At 40.1% G+C, this 14,483-nt stretch overlaps 1 protein-coding gene across 4 annotated transcripts in view; it reads left to right on the top strand.

Annotated features, from left to right (window-relative positions):
- The window catches only part of si:ch211-246m6.5 (von Willebrand factor D and EGF domain-containing protein), a 35,558-nt gene extending 21,613 nt beyond the window's left edge, over nt 1-13,945 (top strand). The window contains exons 20-33 of one of the 4 annotated variants that reach the window (XR_005444784.1): nt 1,249-1,728; nt 2,097-2,267; nt 3,953-4,816; nt 6,202-6,297; nt 6,392-6,487; nt 6,757-6,852; nt 6,975-7,070; nt 7,157-7,252; nt 7,405-7,500; nt 7,923-8,018; nt 11,794-11,889; nt 12,079-12,176; nt 12,920-12,998; nt 13,681-13,945. Coding sequence is in view for 3 of the 4 variants with exons in the window: in XM_038721956.1 (XP_038577884.1) it covers nt 1,249-1,728; nt 2,097-2,267; nt 3,953-4,816; nt 6,202-6,297; nt 6,392-6,487; nt 6,757-6,852; nt 6,975-7,070; nt 7,157-7,252; nt 7,405-7,500; nt 7,923-8,018; nt 11,794-11,889; nt 12,079-12,176; nt 12,920-12,940 (2,402 nt within the window). In the remaining variant the exon portion in view is untranslated. The other 3 variants (XM_038721956.1, XM_038721975.1, XM_038721967.1) reach the window with 3 other exon arrangements.
- Nucleotides 13,946-14,483: the final 538 nt, after the last annotated feature.

Genomic DNA, 14,483 nt, shown 5'->3' with positions numbered 1-14,483 from the left:
AAAATTGGCTCACAGCAAAGCATACAGCATAAATTACTGTCAGTAATGTGTTGTTTGTCATTTTTATAGAACTTTGTAAAACTGGACTCATGAGGACAGATCCTTGGATTTCCTCATCCCCTTTGTTTAACGGCTTACTTGTCAGCCCTATGAGCAAAGGGACTTTGGTTTGCTTATTTTGCCTCCTTGTTTAGTTCAGTGCTTAATCACAAGCAAATATCTCAAACTGAATATAGGAAACCAACAACAGCAACAATAAGATTAGAAATATCCACCTAGATGGAATAATCAAAGACCAAGGTATGACAGATTGATCAGGCCGATTATTTGAGATAATCGACATGGGCCAATACCTGCATTACCTGCATTCATATCAGATTGTACTCTGTGGAATAATGGAAGTACACATAACTTTCAATGTTTTGATATCAGCATTATATAAGCTCTCTAAATATTGGTGTCGGGCATTTAAAAACAGTCGACCACTACTAAGAACAAAGAAGAGCAAATCATGTACTGGTCATGACAACTAGAACTACATAGTAATACACAGCACATGTCTCTCACAAACCACAAAAACTGCTGAGGTAGTTTCCTTCAAGATCAGATGAAAATAAACACTCTAAAACCCTTCGACATCCAACTAATCAACTGGCATTTGACGAATCAACCAAGCAAGGGTAAATTCACCTCTAGTAAGTTCATATAGATGAGAAAAGTTTAGTTATAAGAGTCAAGATGTCGGAGAAGCGAGAAGCGAAACTGGACTCAAAGATTTCATGACAATGTAATCTGCCACTGTTTTATTAGATTGAAGCAAGAAATGTGGGCTGTGCTGGTTCAGAATATATCAGTCTGGTTGCTGTTGTGTCTGAGGCACGCCTGCAGTCTGTCGTCATCAATCACTGAGGGTTTCCTGCTATGCACATGGCTTGTAAATGTGTTGATAGGGCTGTGAGTGGTAATTATGCCTCATTGAGATCTTTACACAAAGTCTCTTGTTGGGCGTCTGTCTTATTAAAAACAACCTTTTGACCCTTCCAGGTGTTTTTTTTATTGCACTCGTATTCCTTTACTGTGTTTGTTTTGTTTGTTAGGCTACAGTATACTCTTCGATGCTTCACCTTTTTGCTATTGGTTCACTGCAACGTGGTGATCTAGAAATTGAATAGGTAGAAATTGTGGATAAGACCATCAGTAAAGGTGTTATACGGCAATTCAAAATATAATCTGTCTTTCTTCATACAGCAGCCATCAGGACAGTTCTTGTCTCTCCCACATCTGCTCCTCGTACAAGTGTATACAAGATACCAGATGTTCCGCTGCAACCACCCAAAATAAAGACAGACCCTTTCCGGAAGATCTCAAGTGGTAGCTCCCCGCAGATGAGGGCTGAGGTGGGGAAGACAATTCCCAGGATTGACCCCTACCGATCACAAACTAAGACCACCACTTGGGGGTGGATTCCAGGAATAAGCCTGAACCCAGCCCTTACTAAGGCAGAAACTAACAAGAGCATCACAACAATTACACCAATCGTGTCTCAAACAAGGACCGATGCTTTGAAAAAAGGTCAAGGGATTAAATTTAACACATCCACAACTAACACAGGCACTTTCAGGAACATCTCAGGAATTACGCCGGACCAAGTTAATCCTGATCAGCCCAAAGTCAGTGCCAAAACATCCACTACAGCCCAACCACAGGGAAATGGCAGACCAGCTTCAGGTAAGCCCACCGTATCCAATAAATCTCTATCAACTGTATTTCTTTATACAGAAACATTTAGTTGTGCACTCTACTTCACCCAAGGGGATTTCTAGAGAAAAATAGGAAAATAAGGATCAGTAAACCGTAAAGAGAAGATTATATTTGGAAGCTCCATGACATGTTAATTAGTAGAGCTTTGGTACATGGGGATACTTGAACTTCTACTACCTAAAAATTACATTACTGTGTGAAGACTGACTTGTGGACTGAATGAAAACACCTAGAACAATGTGAGATAATAAATGCTTAGAGGGCCCTACTCCGCTTGGCTGCCATGATTATGTTTCAGCTAATATGGATTACTTAACACAGTTTGTGTCTCTCAGGATCTGGCCAGTCTCCAGCTGTGAATGTGTCGGCTACGTGTGCCAGTAGGCCCTGCTTTCCCGGGGTTCAATGCATCAACCACAGGCCGCCACATGTCGGCTACGTCTGCGGCCGTTGCCCGCCTGGCCTTTATGGCAACGGCCGCATCTGCATGAAGAACGCCAAGGCAGGTAAGGGATTTTTTTTCTTAATATTTAATTTTGCAGTTTTGTAACCAATGGACCTGCAGCTCTGACACCTAGTTGCCTATCATTGATTTCAAGCTCTTCTAAACCTGAAACATGTATTGAAGAGTCCACTATTGGGCAAAGTGACATCTTCATTGAGGTATCCATAAAAGAAAGTATGAAGGAAAATAAATGAATGCATACATGAATATAAACATACACGACTATGCCTAAAGACACTTTTCTGTGTTGTTGATCTGGGATAAAAAATATCCTGAATTTGATGAAAACATCGGTCACTAATATGAAATCGCTCAAAACATGTGGACTACTTTAAAGATCTTTTAATTAGTTCTTGTGATGTTCTGGTTTCCCTGATGTTGTTTTCTGTGTTTTTCTTGGTTGGAAGGAATGTCATTTATTGCAGCAGATAAATCAATTTAAATGGTTACTGACTGCCTGGATGTAATAACCACTGTATGTACTTTGCTTGTGAGTCAGCGCCTGGCCGCAGAGTTTCAACAGAAGAACTTTTCATGATGAGAGCAGAGGGTCCTATCAACTCACAAGAGACAGTTTCATTCCAACTTAAATCCTTTTACTATGGTTCGTGTTTGTCTGGAAAGTCACAAAGTGTTTATGCAGATCTGTCAGTCGGCCTCAAACAAGACATGAATCGCTTAAATCAGTTGCAAGGCTGTTCTGAAGAGTTCTAATGAAATCAGTGCCAGTAAAAAAATCACTTAAAATTTGATTTCACCAAGGACCGATTGCGCTGTATTTTTCAGCAACATTCCATAATTTAAACAGATTTCCATTGCAATTATTACAATTGACTGTATTTGAGAATTTCCATACCATAGAGCTCAATGTGCCTCTTAAGTGACCTGCTACACCCGTCGCCCAGACTTACCACTCAAAATTGAAAGGCTGAAATGACATGTCACTAGCAGATTTTTTCCGCTGTCACTAGCTAGCTAATTAAGCTAATGTTAGCTCCATGAGTTAGGTGAAAACACTGGCTGACTGGCTCTCTGGCTCACTTGTTATTGTCTCCAGTTGACTGGAATCAAGAATCTTGGGGTAAAATCTGCACTTCAGGCTGAAAATACATGTCTCAAGTAAAAGGTCAGCACCGTCAGCAGTTGATGTAACAGACATGGAAATGAGAAATAGCATTGTTCTTGTATTACAGTGTAAAAGTAATAAGTCTGTGTTCTAGAATTATTATGATGAGTCTTTGGTGAATGGAGTAACTATCTCAGACAATGAATTTGGTTGGGGTTGCTTTTGTGTAAATTTTCCCAAATCTAAGCAGGACAGAGCAAATAAAGTTTCCCTACAATAGAGTATGAAATGCTCCTTAGCCTTAGGAGTTATGTTGGTTTAGTACTATGGGTAGCAGGTTATCCTGATATGCTAACATTTGCAGTTTACATTAAAGCATACAAATGCACTGTTTACTCCATTCCTTAAACATTTGCTGTTGTGGGTTTGATTTTAGGCATGATAAAAAGAACACCTTCCAAACTCTTTTCAGACCCACCATTGCTCCTACAGTCCCAAACCCAGCACTTTAGCACCTGAACAAGTTAGTTACTGTGGCTAAGCTATGACTAGACAATAACTACTTCGGGGAATGTGTAAATTTGTCTTATTCACTGATGTCACCTCTTTTCTTTCCTCAGCATCCAATCACCTTTCTCAGCAGCAGCAAGTAGGCAAGGCTAGCCGATCCCCGCAGGGAAGCAGCAGCAAAGTCTCCCAGATCCACCTGCCCAGCCTGCCCACCAGGCACGGTATCAAACACCTATCCCTGTCTGTCACTAGTGCAAACCGAGATAACACACAACGCCAGGTTCCTGTTTCAGGGAGGGGAGGCGGCACGGGGAGGAGAGAGGCGGTCACTGTTGCTGCAAGAGATGTTCCCAGAACATCAGTGAGCGCCCTCCATGTCACTCACATCACCCGCCAGAGGGCCAACCTCAGATCTGATGACAGGACAAATGTCAGATCTAGCATGACCATCTCCCAGCAGCCTGAAGGAGCACTGACTGGTGGCAAACCTTCCATGATAACACTCCTTGCTCCACACCTGTCCAGTGAGTCTGGCAAAGAGACGCAGTTCAAACAGACTACGCAGCCCCAGCTCAACCATCTGGCATCCACCCAAGTCAAACCCTGGACCCCACCAAGACCTGTCCTCCCACTTACAGCGGCCTTTACCGCTCTGTCTTACTCACTGTCTGAATCAGAGTTCTCCGCAGATGGAGATGAGGCTGAGCCTGGATCCGAAGGCCCAGAGATGCCACCGGAGGTCCCAGCATTGACCTTCACAACGCCGGGAAAAACAGTCTACAACAGCTTGCTGCTGCAAAGAGCTACCTCCATCCAGCCAGAGAATAGGAATGGTACAACAGCCAACAAACACGTGACGACATGCGCCGACTGGCCATGTTTTTCTGGTGTCGTGTGTGAACCAGTAATGGATGGAGGTTTCCGCTGTGGGAGGTGTCCTGTAGGATACACTGGAGATGGACGAGCATGTCGAGGTAAGGCTTGACAGGCTCTTCAATACTTGTCTGATGATAATAAGAATTATCTGGAACTGTCAGGGTTGCTGTGTTTGGGCTCACAGGCTTATGTGCAGTCATGGAGTCCAAACACAAAGAGACCTTCAACAAAAACAGAATCCAAAAACAGACAAAACAATCCAACTGGCATAGAATTCAGGCAAGGCACAGGAACACAGGGAGGGCAGGACAGCACTCGACATGACATGACAGAGCACAAACAAGCTACGATGATCCAACAAGACAGAACTCAAATGACAACCATTTCTACACACAGGCACACGAGCAGGGCGGGAGCAAAGAAAGTGGAACAGATAGGGTAACCAGGCAGAACACAAACACAGGCAAGCAGATGACACCAATCAGGAGGATCAGGGAGACATAGACTAACCTTACAACAAGACACAGAGCAGATAGGACCAGACCAAGTAGCATAAACATAACTTAATGACATACCGAGGTTCATACCCAGTGCAGACAGACAAAGAACAGAACAAAGACCAGCACGATAGATACAGAAACCACAGTAACTGAAACAGAATCATAATCTTAATCAATCAATCAATCATAATCAAATAAACTACAAAACAGGCAGAGAATTCAAACTAACAGCCAAAACAAGGATCAAGACAGCAAAACTCAAAGCAGACAGACAGGATCACCTTTGACAAATTTCTTATCCTTAAGTAACTTGAACAAGGTTGATCCTACACATGCTAGGGTTTGTGGCTCAGAGCGCTCCTTGTCATTAGCACTTCATTGGCTGCAATGAACTGAACATATCGTTGTTTGGTAAAGACCATAGAGTCCAATTAAAGAGTTCTTCACAAAGCCAAAAAACAAAGGGATGTTGCATGTTCAAGTTAGGAAATTAAAACATATCAAGCCATCATAGAGTGGAAACAGTCCACGAGAGTGACACTGCAGTGAAAGTTCTAGGAGTGTAGTATTGTACAAAAACAGGGGGATGACACACCCCACTGAAATAAGGACTCAATTTTCAAATACAGATACATAAAAACAACTTCAAAATTTTCAGGTCAAATTCATCTTTGCTAAAGTTTGCTGGAACAGGATTAAATTTCTCCTAAAAAATCAAGTAACCACTTTACTCGGTGGTTCCACTCATTAGCATTAAGTTAGCACTTTAAGTCTTGAGAGATTATTTTAACTAAATCTGTAAAATGCATCTTAAAAAGTCATAAGCCCATACATTTCCTATTGTCTACTATTTGAATTAATGAGCAAATGATGATTTAATGATTAATGGTTTGCCCTGATCTTTGTGTCATGTTCATAGGCCAGACACAGATATGAAACAGCTGTACGCAGCTTTAACAGCCGTTTCATTTCTGTTTTTCAAGCTGTTTGCAGACATACGTGTGGTAGGAACATGGAATGCGCTGCGCCCAATACATGCCGCTGCAAACCAGGCTACACTGGATATGACTGTCAGACAGGTGAACAAATAAATGAATTTATACAAATTGTTTCAGCTATTACTTCTACCTGAGTATTTATTTGTTCCTTTTTTGTATATCCATACTTTCTTAGCAATCTGTGAGCCAGATTGTATCAACGGGGGTGTTTGCATTGCTCCGGGTGTGTGTCACTGTCTCAGAGGTTTTCATGGAGAAAACTGTCAGCAAGGTACAGCTTTACCTCACAGATGTCCAGTGTACTACTGCTTTTTGCCATCAGTTAAGAACTTCTGTAAACACCTATGCATCTAAATGCAAATAAATATAGGGAAGAAATTATTTTCTAAAAGCAGTTTTCATATTCTTAAATGTATCATGGTAGAAGTAAAAGATTATAAATTATCACATTGCACAAAAATATAAAGGTGTTCAATAATTAAGATGGCTTATGATTGAACTATTATAAATGATATACCTAACTGAACTGCATGGCTGCAGCTCTGTGCAGGTTACCATGTGAAAATGGAGGCACCTGTGTGGGACTGCAGACTTGTTCCTGTCCTTATGGGTTTGTTGGACCTCGATGTGAGACCAGTGAGTTCACAGTTATTGGGATATACTTCATTTTCTGAATCGCTCATAAAAGGTAAATGCTCTTACCATTATGATGTGAGTATGATAAATACTCACATAGTTTTTTTTGGTGTGCATCATAGTGGTGTGTAGCCGTCACTGTCACAACAGAGGCCAGTGTGTGTCTCCAGACAAGTGCATGTGTCTGCCGGGCTGGACCGGACCATCCTGTGAGATTGGTGAGTGAGTGTGTGTGTGTGTGTGTGTGTGTGTGTGTGTGCGTCTGCTAACCTCTCAACGCTGATGCTCCCCTCTCTCTCTCCAGCCCTATGCTCTCCCGTGTGCCTGAATGGAGGTTGGTGTGTTCGGCCAAATATTTGCGAGTGTCCTCACGGTTTCTACGGCGCACAGTGTCAGATTGGTAAATCTACAACTTCAGCCATTAATCAATCAAGTGAATCTGTAGTTCAAGCATTCATTGAGTTACTGATATGTCAGGGACATATCACAATGGCTGAATTTGAAATTTCTCTTTAGAATCTTTTTATTATACTACACTTTTTCCTCCTCCAGCTGTGTGCCGTCCTCCCTGTAAGAATGGCGGACTGTGTATAAGGAACAACGTCTGCTCCTGTCTGCAAGGACACACCGGGAAGAGATGCGAGAAAAGTCAGTCTTTCTCCTCATCGTCACTTGTTTGTCCAATTTATTTCCCACTTCTTTGTTTCTTGTGTGGCACTATTTCACGAATTTCATGAACTTTTAATCCTGATTGTCTTCTTTCTGTCTTTCTCCCTCTCTTCCTGCGTCCTCGCTTCTTATTCCTTAAGCATTATTCTCTTCATCCGTTTCTTCATCTATCATGATGTCCTTCTTTATCATCCTTTGCTCTCTTCTCTTCTTTTTATCCTCATTCTCTTCCTTAATTGTATTTAATTAGCTGAATTTGCTACTCAAGCTATTTCAAATCAAATCTGAGATGATTCTGTCATCAAATCACTACATGATATGAGATCATACTTGGAAATAGTTGGCTACATTTTCTCTGTCTCTCTCTCTCTCTCTCTCTCTCTCTCCCTCTCTCTCTGCAGGTGTGTGTGAGCCCATGTGTATGAACGGCGGCAGGTGTGTTGGTCCAGATGTTTGCGATTGTCCGTCAGGTTGGCGAGGAAAGAGATGTGATAAACGTAAGTGCCGTGACACAAGAATCTGATCCAATAACAGCTTCTTTACATTTACAACAGCATCATTCTCCTGGCCAACTGGCTGAATCCTATGATGCATCAGTGTGAGCACCTGAAAACCTCTGAATGCCTGTCTTCCCCTCTCTCCAAGTACAAAGTCACACCACAGCCTGTCATCCCAAAATCTAAACTTGTTTCTTTTACATCTGTCCAGAAACTATCCAGCCAACAAACAGTTTAATGGTTTAATCCATAAAATATCAAAAAATAGTGAAGGTGGGGTCTTAACACAGGACAACTCACAACACTATAAAACAGACATAAACAGCAAATCTCACTTTTAGGTAATTACTTAAGCGTAAAGCACTTTGTTCTATTTTTTGGCTGCAAAGTAACGTTAGCTAAATTAGTAACGTAATTACTCATTACTACCTAACTTGTCGAGGAATGAGAACATCAGGTTCAAGCTAAACTGGTGTCCAGTTCACATACAGTACATCCTGTTATTTAAATTATATTTTAGCTTTCAGAGGAGTCTGACAACTGATTGTTAAAGGAAGGACACCGGTGACCAGGAGGAGCTGAGGCTAGTAAAGTAAATCAGGGATGTAAAATAGTCCTTTTAAGCAATTGAGGAGACGTTAGGATTTTAATGTGCAAATTAAATGCTTAGTAATTATCCAGAAATCACATTAAAAAAAAGATGCATCAAAATGGATCGCCGCCCTCTGATTCGTAATCAAATAGTCGTGAGGTGCCAAAAGATTCCCACCCCTACTGCCCAACCAGTATTCCCATTCAATTACTTTTAAACGTCCTTTGATACGTTTTGTGAAGTGGTTGTCTTTAATTGTCCACTGCATCTTTTAGGGCCTGTCCATAGGCTCGCCTTTCATCTGTGAAAACATCTGAGCCTCTTCTTACATGATGTTATATGGTCGGCAACAGGTCTTCTCTTGAGCGATCTCTCACCACCCTGACAATGAGTTTTCTTGATGTAATTATGTTGTTGTGCTAAACTGCAAAATGTTCAAAATGCATACAGATTGTTCATAAAGTGAAGAAACATAAATAAAAGTTGTAGGGTGTCCACGGGGTCTTAAAAAGTCTTAAGAGGTGATAAATCAATTTTGCGAAAATTAAGGCCATTAAAAAGTATTAAAAAGTCTTAATCGCTTTTTAACAAGGTATTAAATTTTGAAGATATTTTTTTCAATGTGAAAATCCTGTTTTAGTCGGAGTGGCGATCAGGAGTAACGAGATTAACCCGGTTGGCCGGTCGTTCTGTGGCCACTTGAACAGCCCCATTCCTGAAAAACAAGAGCGAGATGCGCCACCAGCAGCTGTATCGATAAGACAGGCGACAACAGGGAAAATTCAAGGAGCGTGTGGGTTTGGCTAACGTTTGCTGGCTATTTAGCTAAATTGGTGCCTTTTATTGAAACACATTCAACTTTTCATAAAGCCGATGCTCTCGTCAGTGTCACTTTTTGTGAACAGATCAATGACAGCCTGGATGGAGCGGGATTTAAACGAAAGTTTGATGTGCTGCAACAAACTTTATAAATGTTGAACTCAATGTTCTGCATAAACGGTTATGATTATTAACGAGTTAGTAGCCTGCCCAAAATCAAGGTTGGAGACTATCATGTAGCCTAGAGCATTTTTCTTGCACAAAGTTAATGAATAAAAAACAACCCCAAACTGAAACAGCTGTAATTTGAATTAATATTATACTAGTGGTAAGTTATATACTATTATATGAAATTATATTGAATATAGTAACATAATAATATATTAATATCAAACTTAAAAGTTTACTATTACATTAACAATATACTTTTAATTTAATGTTATAATATTATACTAATACAGTCATTTAGACTAGTTCATCCTCCAGGTTGTGCCTGTGCTACACCGCCTACACTACTTACGTTATTCATCACTCAGTTTATTCTCTTCATCTTTGTTCCCTCCTGGCCTGTTTGAATTTTGTTGTATTGATCAAGTGGTCGATTAAAGTTATCACATGTATCATTGCAGGCAAGCTCACATTATCTAGTTTAAACCAACTAAAACACAAAATGACACTGTGTTTCACATGATTTGCTGTAATGTTGTGTACATAAACGTCATAGCCTATGTAAGACGGTGGCTTTTCGCAGGAAATCTGACCAGTCCTTCACATAGAAAACAGTTGGCCATTACGGGCTGTTATAGGCAACTGAGAACGTGAATGCCTCAATTATTAGGTGGCATTACAACCTGATGACATATAGGCAATAAAAATGTTATAAATATATTTAAATTCCTTTTAAAAACTCAAAAATGGCCCTTTTAAAGGTGTGTGGCTGATTTAATCGGTTAGCTCAAAGTGGCGCGGCAGACTTAAGATATTGAAAAAGTCTTGAAAAGGTCTTAAAAAGGTATTGAATTTTACTTCAAGATTCCTGTATATACCCTGTCCTGCGCAAAATGTGTGTCACTTTACTTAAAGCAAACAATTACGTGTTATAAGGTCTTATAATTAGTTCATATGGTATTATGTCCACCTGCAATATATTATACAGGGATGGACATTTTAACACTTTACTTAAAACAAACAAAGACATGCTATATAACTTTAAACATTACTATAAGCTATTATTGCATTTTATATAACTAATTCTATATTGTGATTGAAGTGTATTCATAACGAGGCAGAGTCGGTGGTTATAATGTGTTATGGAACATGGTCGGAGATTCTTGCCACACATTGATATAAACTGGTATTACTATTAGTTATAAAACATTAAATCAAAAGTTCATAGTATGTTATCAACTTTGCTATAGCGCCTAATGCATGTTTGTAAGTGATTATAACAACTGTTATAATGTCTTATGGACGCATTATATCGTGTTATAAATATATGCATAAGTCATTATAGCGATGACCTTCATAGAAAGTGTTACCAAAATCCCAAATGGATTTAATATCAGAAACTGACCTGGAGTCAGGAGAGGGGGTTTGACCTCACAGTCAGCCTATCATAATAGTACGTGAGAACGTTTCATCATCTTTCTGTAAAACTCACCAAACTGCAGCAGAAGCAGTACTGTCCAGTGTCTCTAACCTCTCCTGACAGATGTTCCCACAAAGGCGCTTCCCATATGGAAACCATCAGCTCTAACGTCTGCAGTGTTTTATGGGGCTGACCTTCAGACTTCTCAGTGAGACGCTGAAACGGTTATATACATATTACCTAAAAGACCTCCAAACCTCAGAGAAAAGAGGGGGTTAACCACAGATTATCTGTTGAAACTCAAACTTCCAGTTTTTATTTCCAAAGGACTCCTCCTTCGTTGTTAGGCCCGCTTTCCTTCATCATTAGTTGACACTATCGAGATGGCCTGTGGTCTATCATGAGGCCTCTGTAAAGTCTCCACATCTTGTTCAACACTGATCTTTACTTTGTTTTGAAACATTTGGTTTTCAGTGCATTTCTTTTAGCCTCCATTGTTGTTGTTGGTTGTGTGACTTCTTGTTCTGTGGCTCATTACATACCTTCTCTTCTAAACTGGGATTCTCAAACCAGCATACAACTATATAAATACTAGATCATAAGTGTGGATTTATGAAGCTGTGGCACTATAATGTTACACAGAGTTGCTTTTAATTCTTTTGGTGGAGACATGTCCCAAGTCAAGTCACAACTCCTCCTAAGCCAGTTGCAAGTTAAGTCTTTCAGTTTTAATTTTTGTGACTTGAGTGCAGCTCTAATGTTAAGTTGCCTCTCAGCCAGCTGTCTGCAGAAGTGTCTGAATGGAGGGGAATGTGTGGAAGCCAACACCTGCCACTGCGCTCCAGGGTGGCAAGGCATGATGTGTCAGATCCGTGAGTATCCCAACCAAATTGTGTACAGAATGCACTTCATCTCCTCTTAACATCAGCTCGGTTGCCAGGTAAAATATACCATGGCCATGGAAAACTTGACTAACTAAATGTATTCTTGTGCCAGATTCATATTATTATAATTATTACTGTGTCTTCTGACTTACTGTTTGCTTCTGTGTTATTTCTCAGCTCACTGTGAACAGAAGTGTCTTTATGGCAGTCGCTGTGTCCAACCAAACGTCTGCGCCTGCCGGAGTGGATACTCAGGTTCTCTTTGCTCCAGAAAGGTAAGACGCACTGAACATGCAGCATTATTTTAAAGTAAAGTGTCCAGGGCATTCCAACAACCTTCAATCACTTTAAATGAGAAACCAAATAAAATCTGGCAATGCTCCTGCTTTCTAGACTTGTTTAGTCTTCCGTTCAGGTTTTCACTCCACAGGTCTGAAACAAGTTGTGGCTAAATGCTAACGCCAACGTGCTCAGCAACACACAATGGCAATTCTAACATACTGATGCTAAGCAGGTGTAATGGTTAGCATGTCAACTCCCATAACTTAGCATCTTAGCACGCTAAGATTTGCAACTTAGCACTAAATACAAAGTACAGCTGAGGCAGATTGGAAAAATAAAAATTTGACCCAAAGATGGACCAAGATCAAAAGGTCAGAAGATCATGAAAGTCCCCTGTTCATCCAGAGGGGAACATGAATGTGTGCACCGAATTTCATGACAATTCAAAAGTTGTCACCCTAAAGGTGGTTCTAGAGGAAAAGTCAGAGGATCATTAAAGTCGTTAGGATACATCTTCTGGCAACCATGAATGTCTGTATAAAGTTTTGTGCCAACCCATCAAGAAAATGTTGAGATATTTCAGTCTGGACCCAAGTGGTGAACAAATCAGTGGACCTCTCTAGCTTTTCAGCTGGAGCAGATGAGTCCAGAAAAAAGATGATATGAAGATGTGTTACTGAAAACATAGGTTATGTATGTAAATCATTATACAACCTCATGTTCTTGTTTTTTTCAGCTCCCTATTGCCCAAGGCTGAGACCCACTTACAACCCACCGAACAGCTGGAGTTCAATCAGCACCAGTAAAGCCTTCAGGTGATCCATAGCCATCAGCACACACCATCATCAAAATAAAAGCCAAGTGTCTGAACTCTCTCCACTTGAAAACAGAGCAGAGTAAGTTCTGACTCTGGATCAGTTTAATCTTTGTGCATCCAGTACTGAGCCATTCTTAGCAACAAAAAAACTGGAAGCAGGGGGAAAATATGTTTATGTAGCAACTTGATACATATCTAAAAACAAAAGCTCTTACACAACTGCAGATATTTATTGACAAAATACCATTTATTTGTTTGTCCTGCAACTCTGCACAACATCACAGTTGTTGCCAGGTAGATTGAAATGACATGGAGAAAATCTGCGTAACCTGATCTCTCTGAGTAACCTAGTTTCTTGGGTGCATGTAAACCGACTGTATGAAAACTGGACCATTGAGATGTGGTGGTTCTTTATCAAGAAACACTCCCAAAAATAAATCCGCAGCTTTGGAGCAGATTTTTTCATGGAGCTTCCCCCAGCTTCCAGTCTTTGTGCTAAGCTAGCTAAGCTAATGGGATGCTGGCTTGTTGTTGTACTTTATGGACAGATATAAAAACCTAGTTGTTAACTTCCACAATGCTAAATATGCATTCTGCAGACAGGAAATAATTACCTTAATTTCACAATTTAGTATCCCAAAAAAAGCATGAAACATAAACTTAATGTTCTTTCCAAGCAGCTGTTTCATTCAGTGGCCAGGCTGATCATTTAAAAGCTACAGTGGGAACCTTCTTCTCCTGGACAGAGTTTTTACTGTAAATGTCACCATGTTCAGATTCTACAAACCCAAACCTCTGTATGAGTATTTATTTATTTCTCTGTTTTATATTGTTGCATATTTCTTGTTGTATATATCTTCATCACTGTATAATCAATGTTACTTCTTATTAAAGCTAGTTTATTGGTTGTTTTGTAAGAAAACAAATAAAGGCCTTTTTAAGGTATCGAGTTCTTCATATTTCTTTTAAGGTAGGGAGAGTAGCTTAAAGTAATTTATTTTGTAAAAGGAAGGATGGATCGTATGACCATTAATAATCTGCTAGGTTGCTGAGTATGAAGCTTTGCGGTAAAATCTGAAATTTTTGTTCTTTTTAAGTTCCAGTTTGAGACTACAACATTTAGTGGTCACTGTGTCTGGTGCTATGGTCAGATGATCATACAGTTGTAGATTCTTGATGTGACATGGCACGGGACACAGCATTGGCTACATGATGGACCTTAATCAAGCAGAGCTTGCCATCTGCCATGTATTGATCATGTACAGATGTGATCAGTGTCAGAATGGAAAAGCACAGGTAAGATAACACTAACACATTCCATGTTTGGTTCCTAACAGTATCAGACACATTGTGGCTTCTTACCTTTCATTTCTCCACATGGTTTTAAGTACTGCATCCATTTCCTTGTACCCATTATGTTAACAGCTGTTCATAGAGCTGAACACTTCCAACATGGCCACCAAGAATACAAGAATAGATTTAA

This window comes from Micropterus salmoides, unplaced genomic scaffold (genome assembly GCF_014851395.1).
Source record: "Micropterus salmoides isolate LMB-PRFRI ecotype aquatic unplaced genomic scaffold, ASM1485139v1 Ms_hic_scaffold_1, whole genome shotgun sequence".
NCBI classification, from domain to species: domain Eukaryota; kingdom Metazoa; phylum Chordata; class Actinopteri; order Centrarchiformes; family Centrarchidae; genus Micropterus; species Micropterus salmoides.
This window is presented reverse-complemented; position numbering and strand designations above follow the sequence as displayed.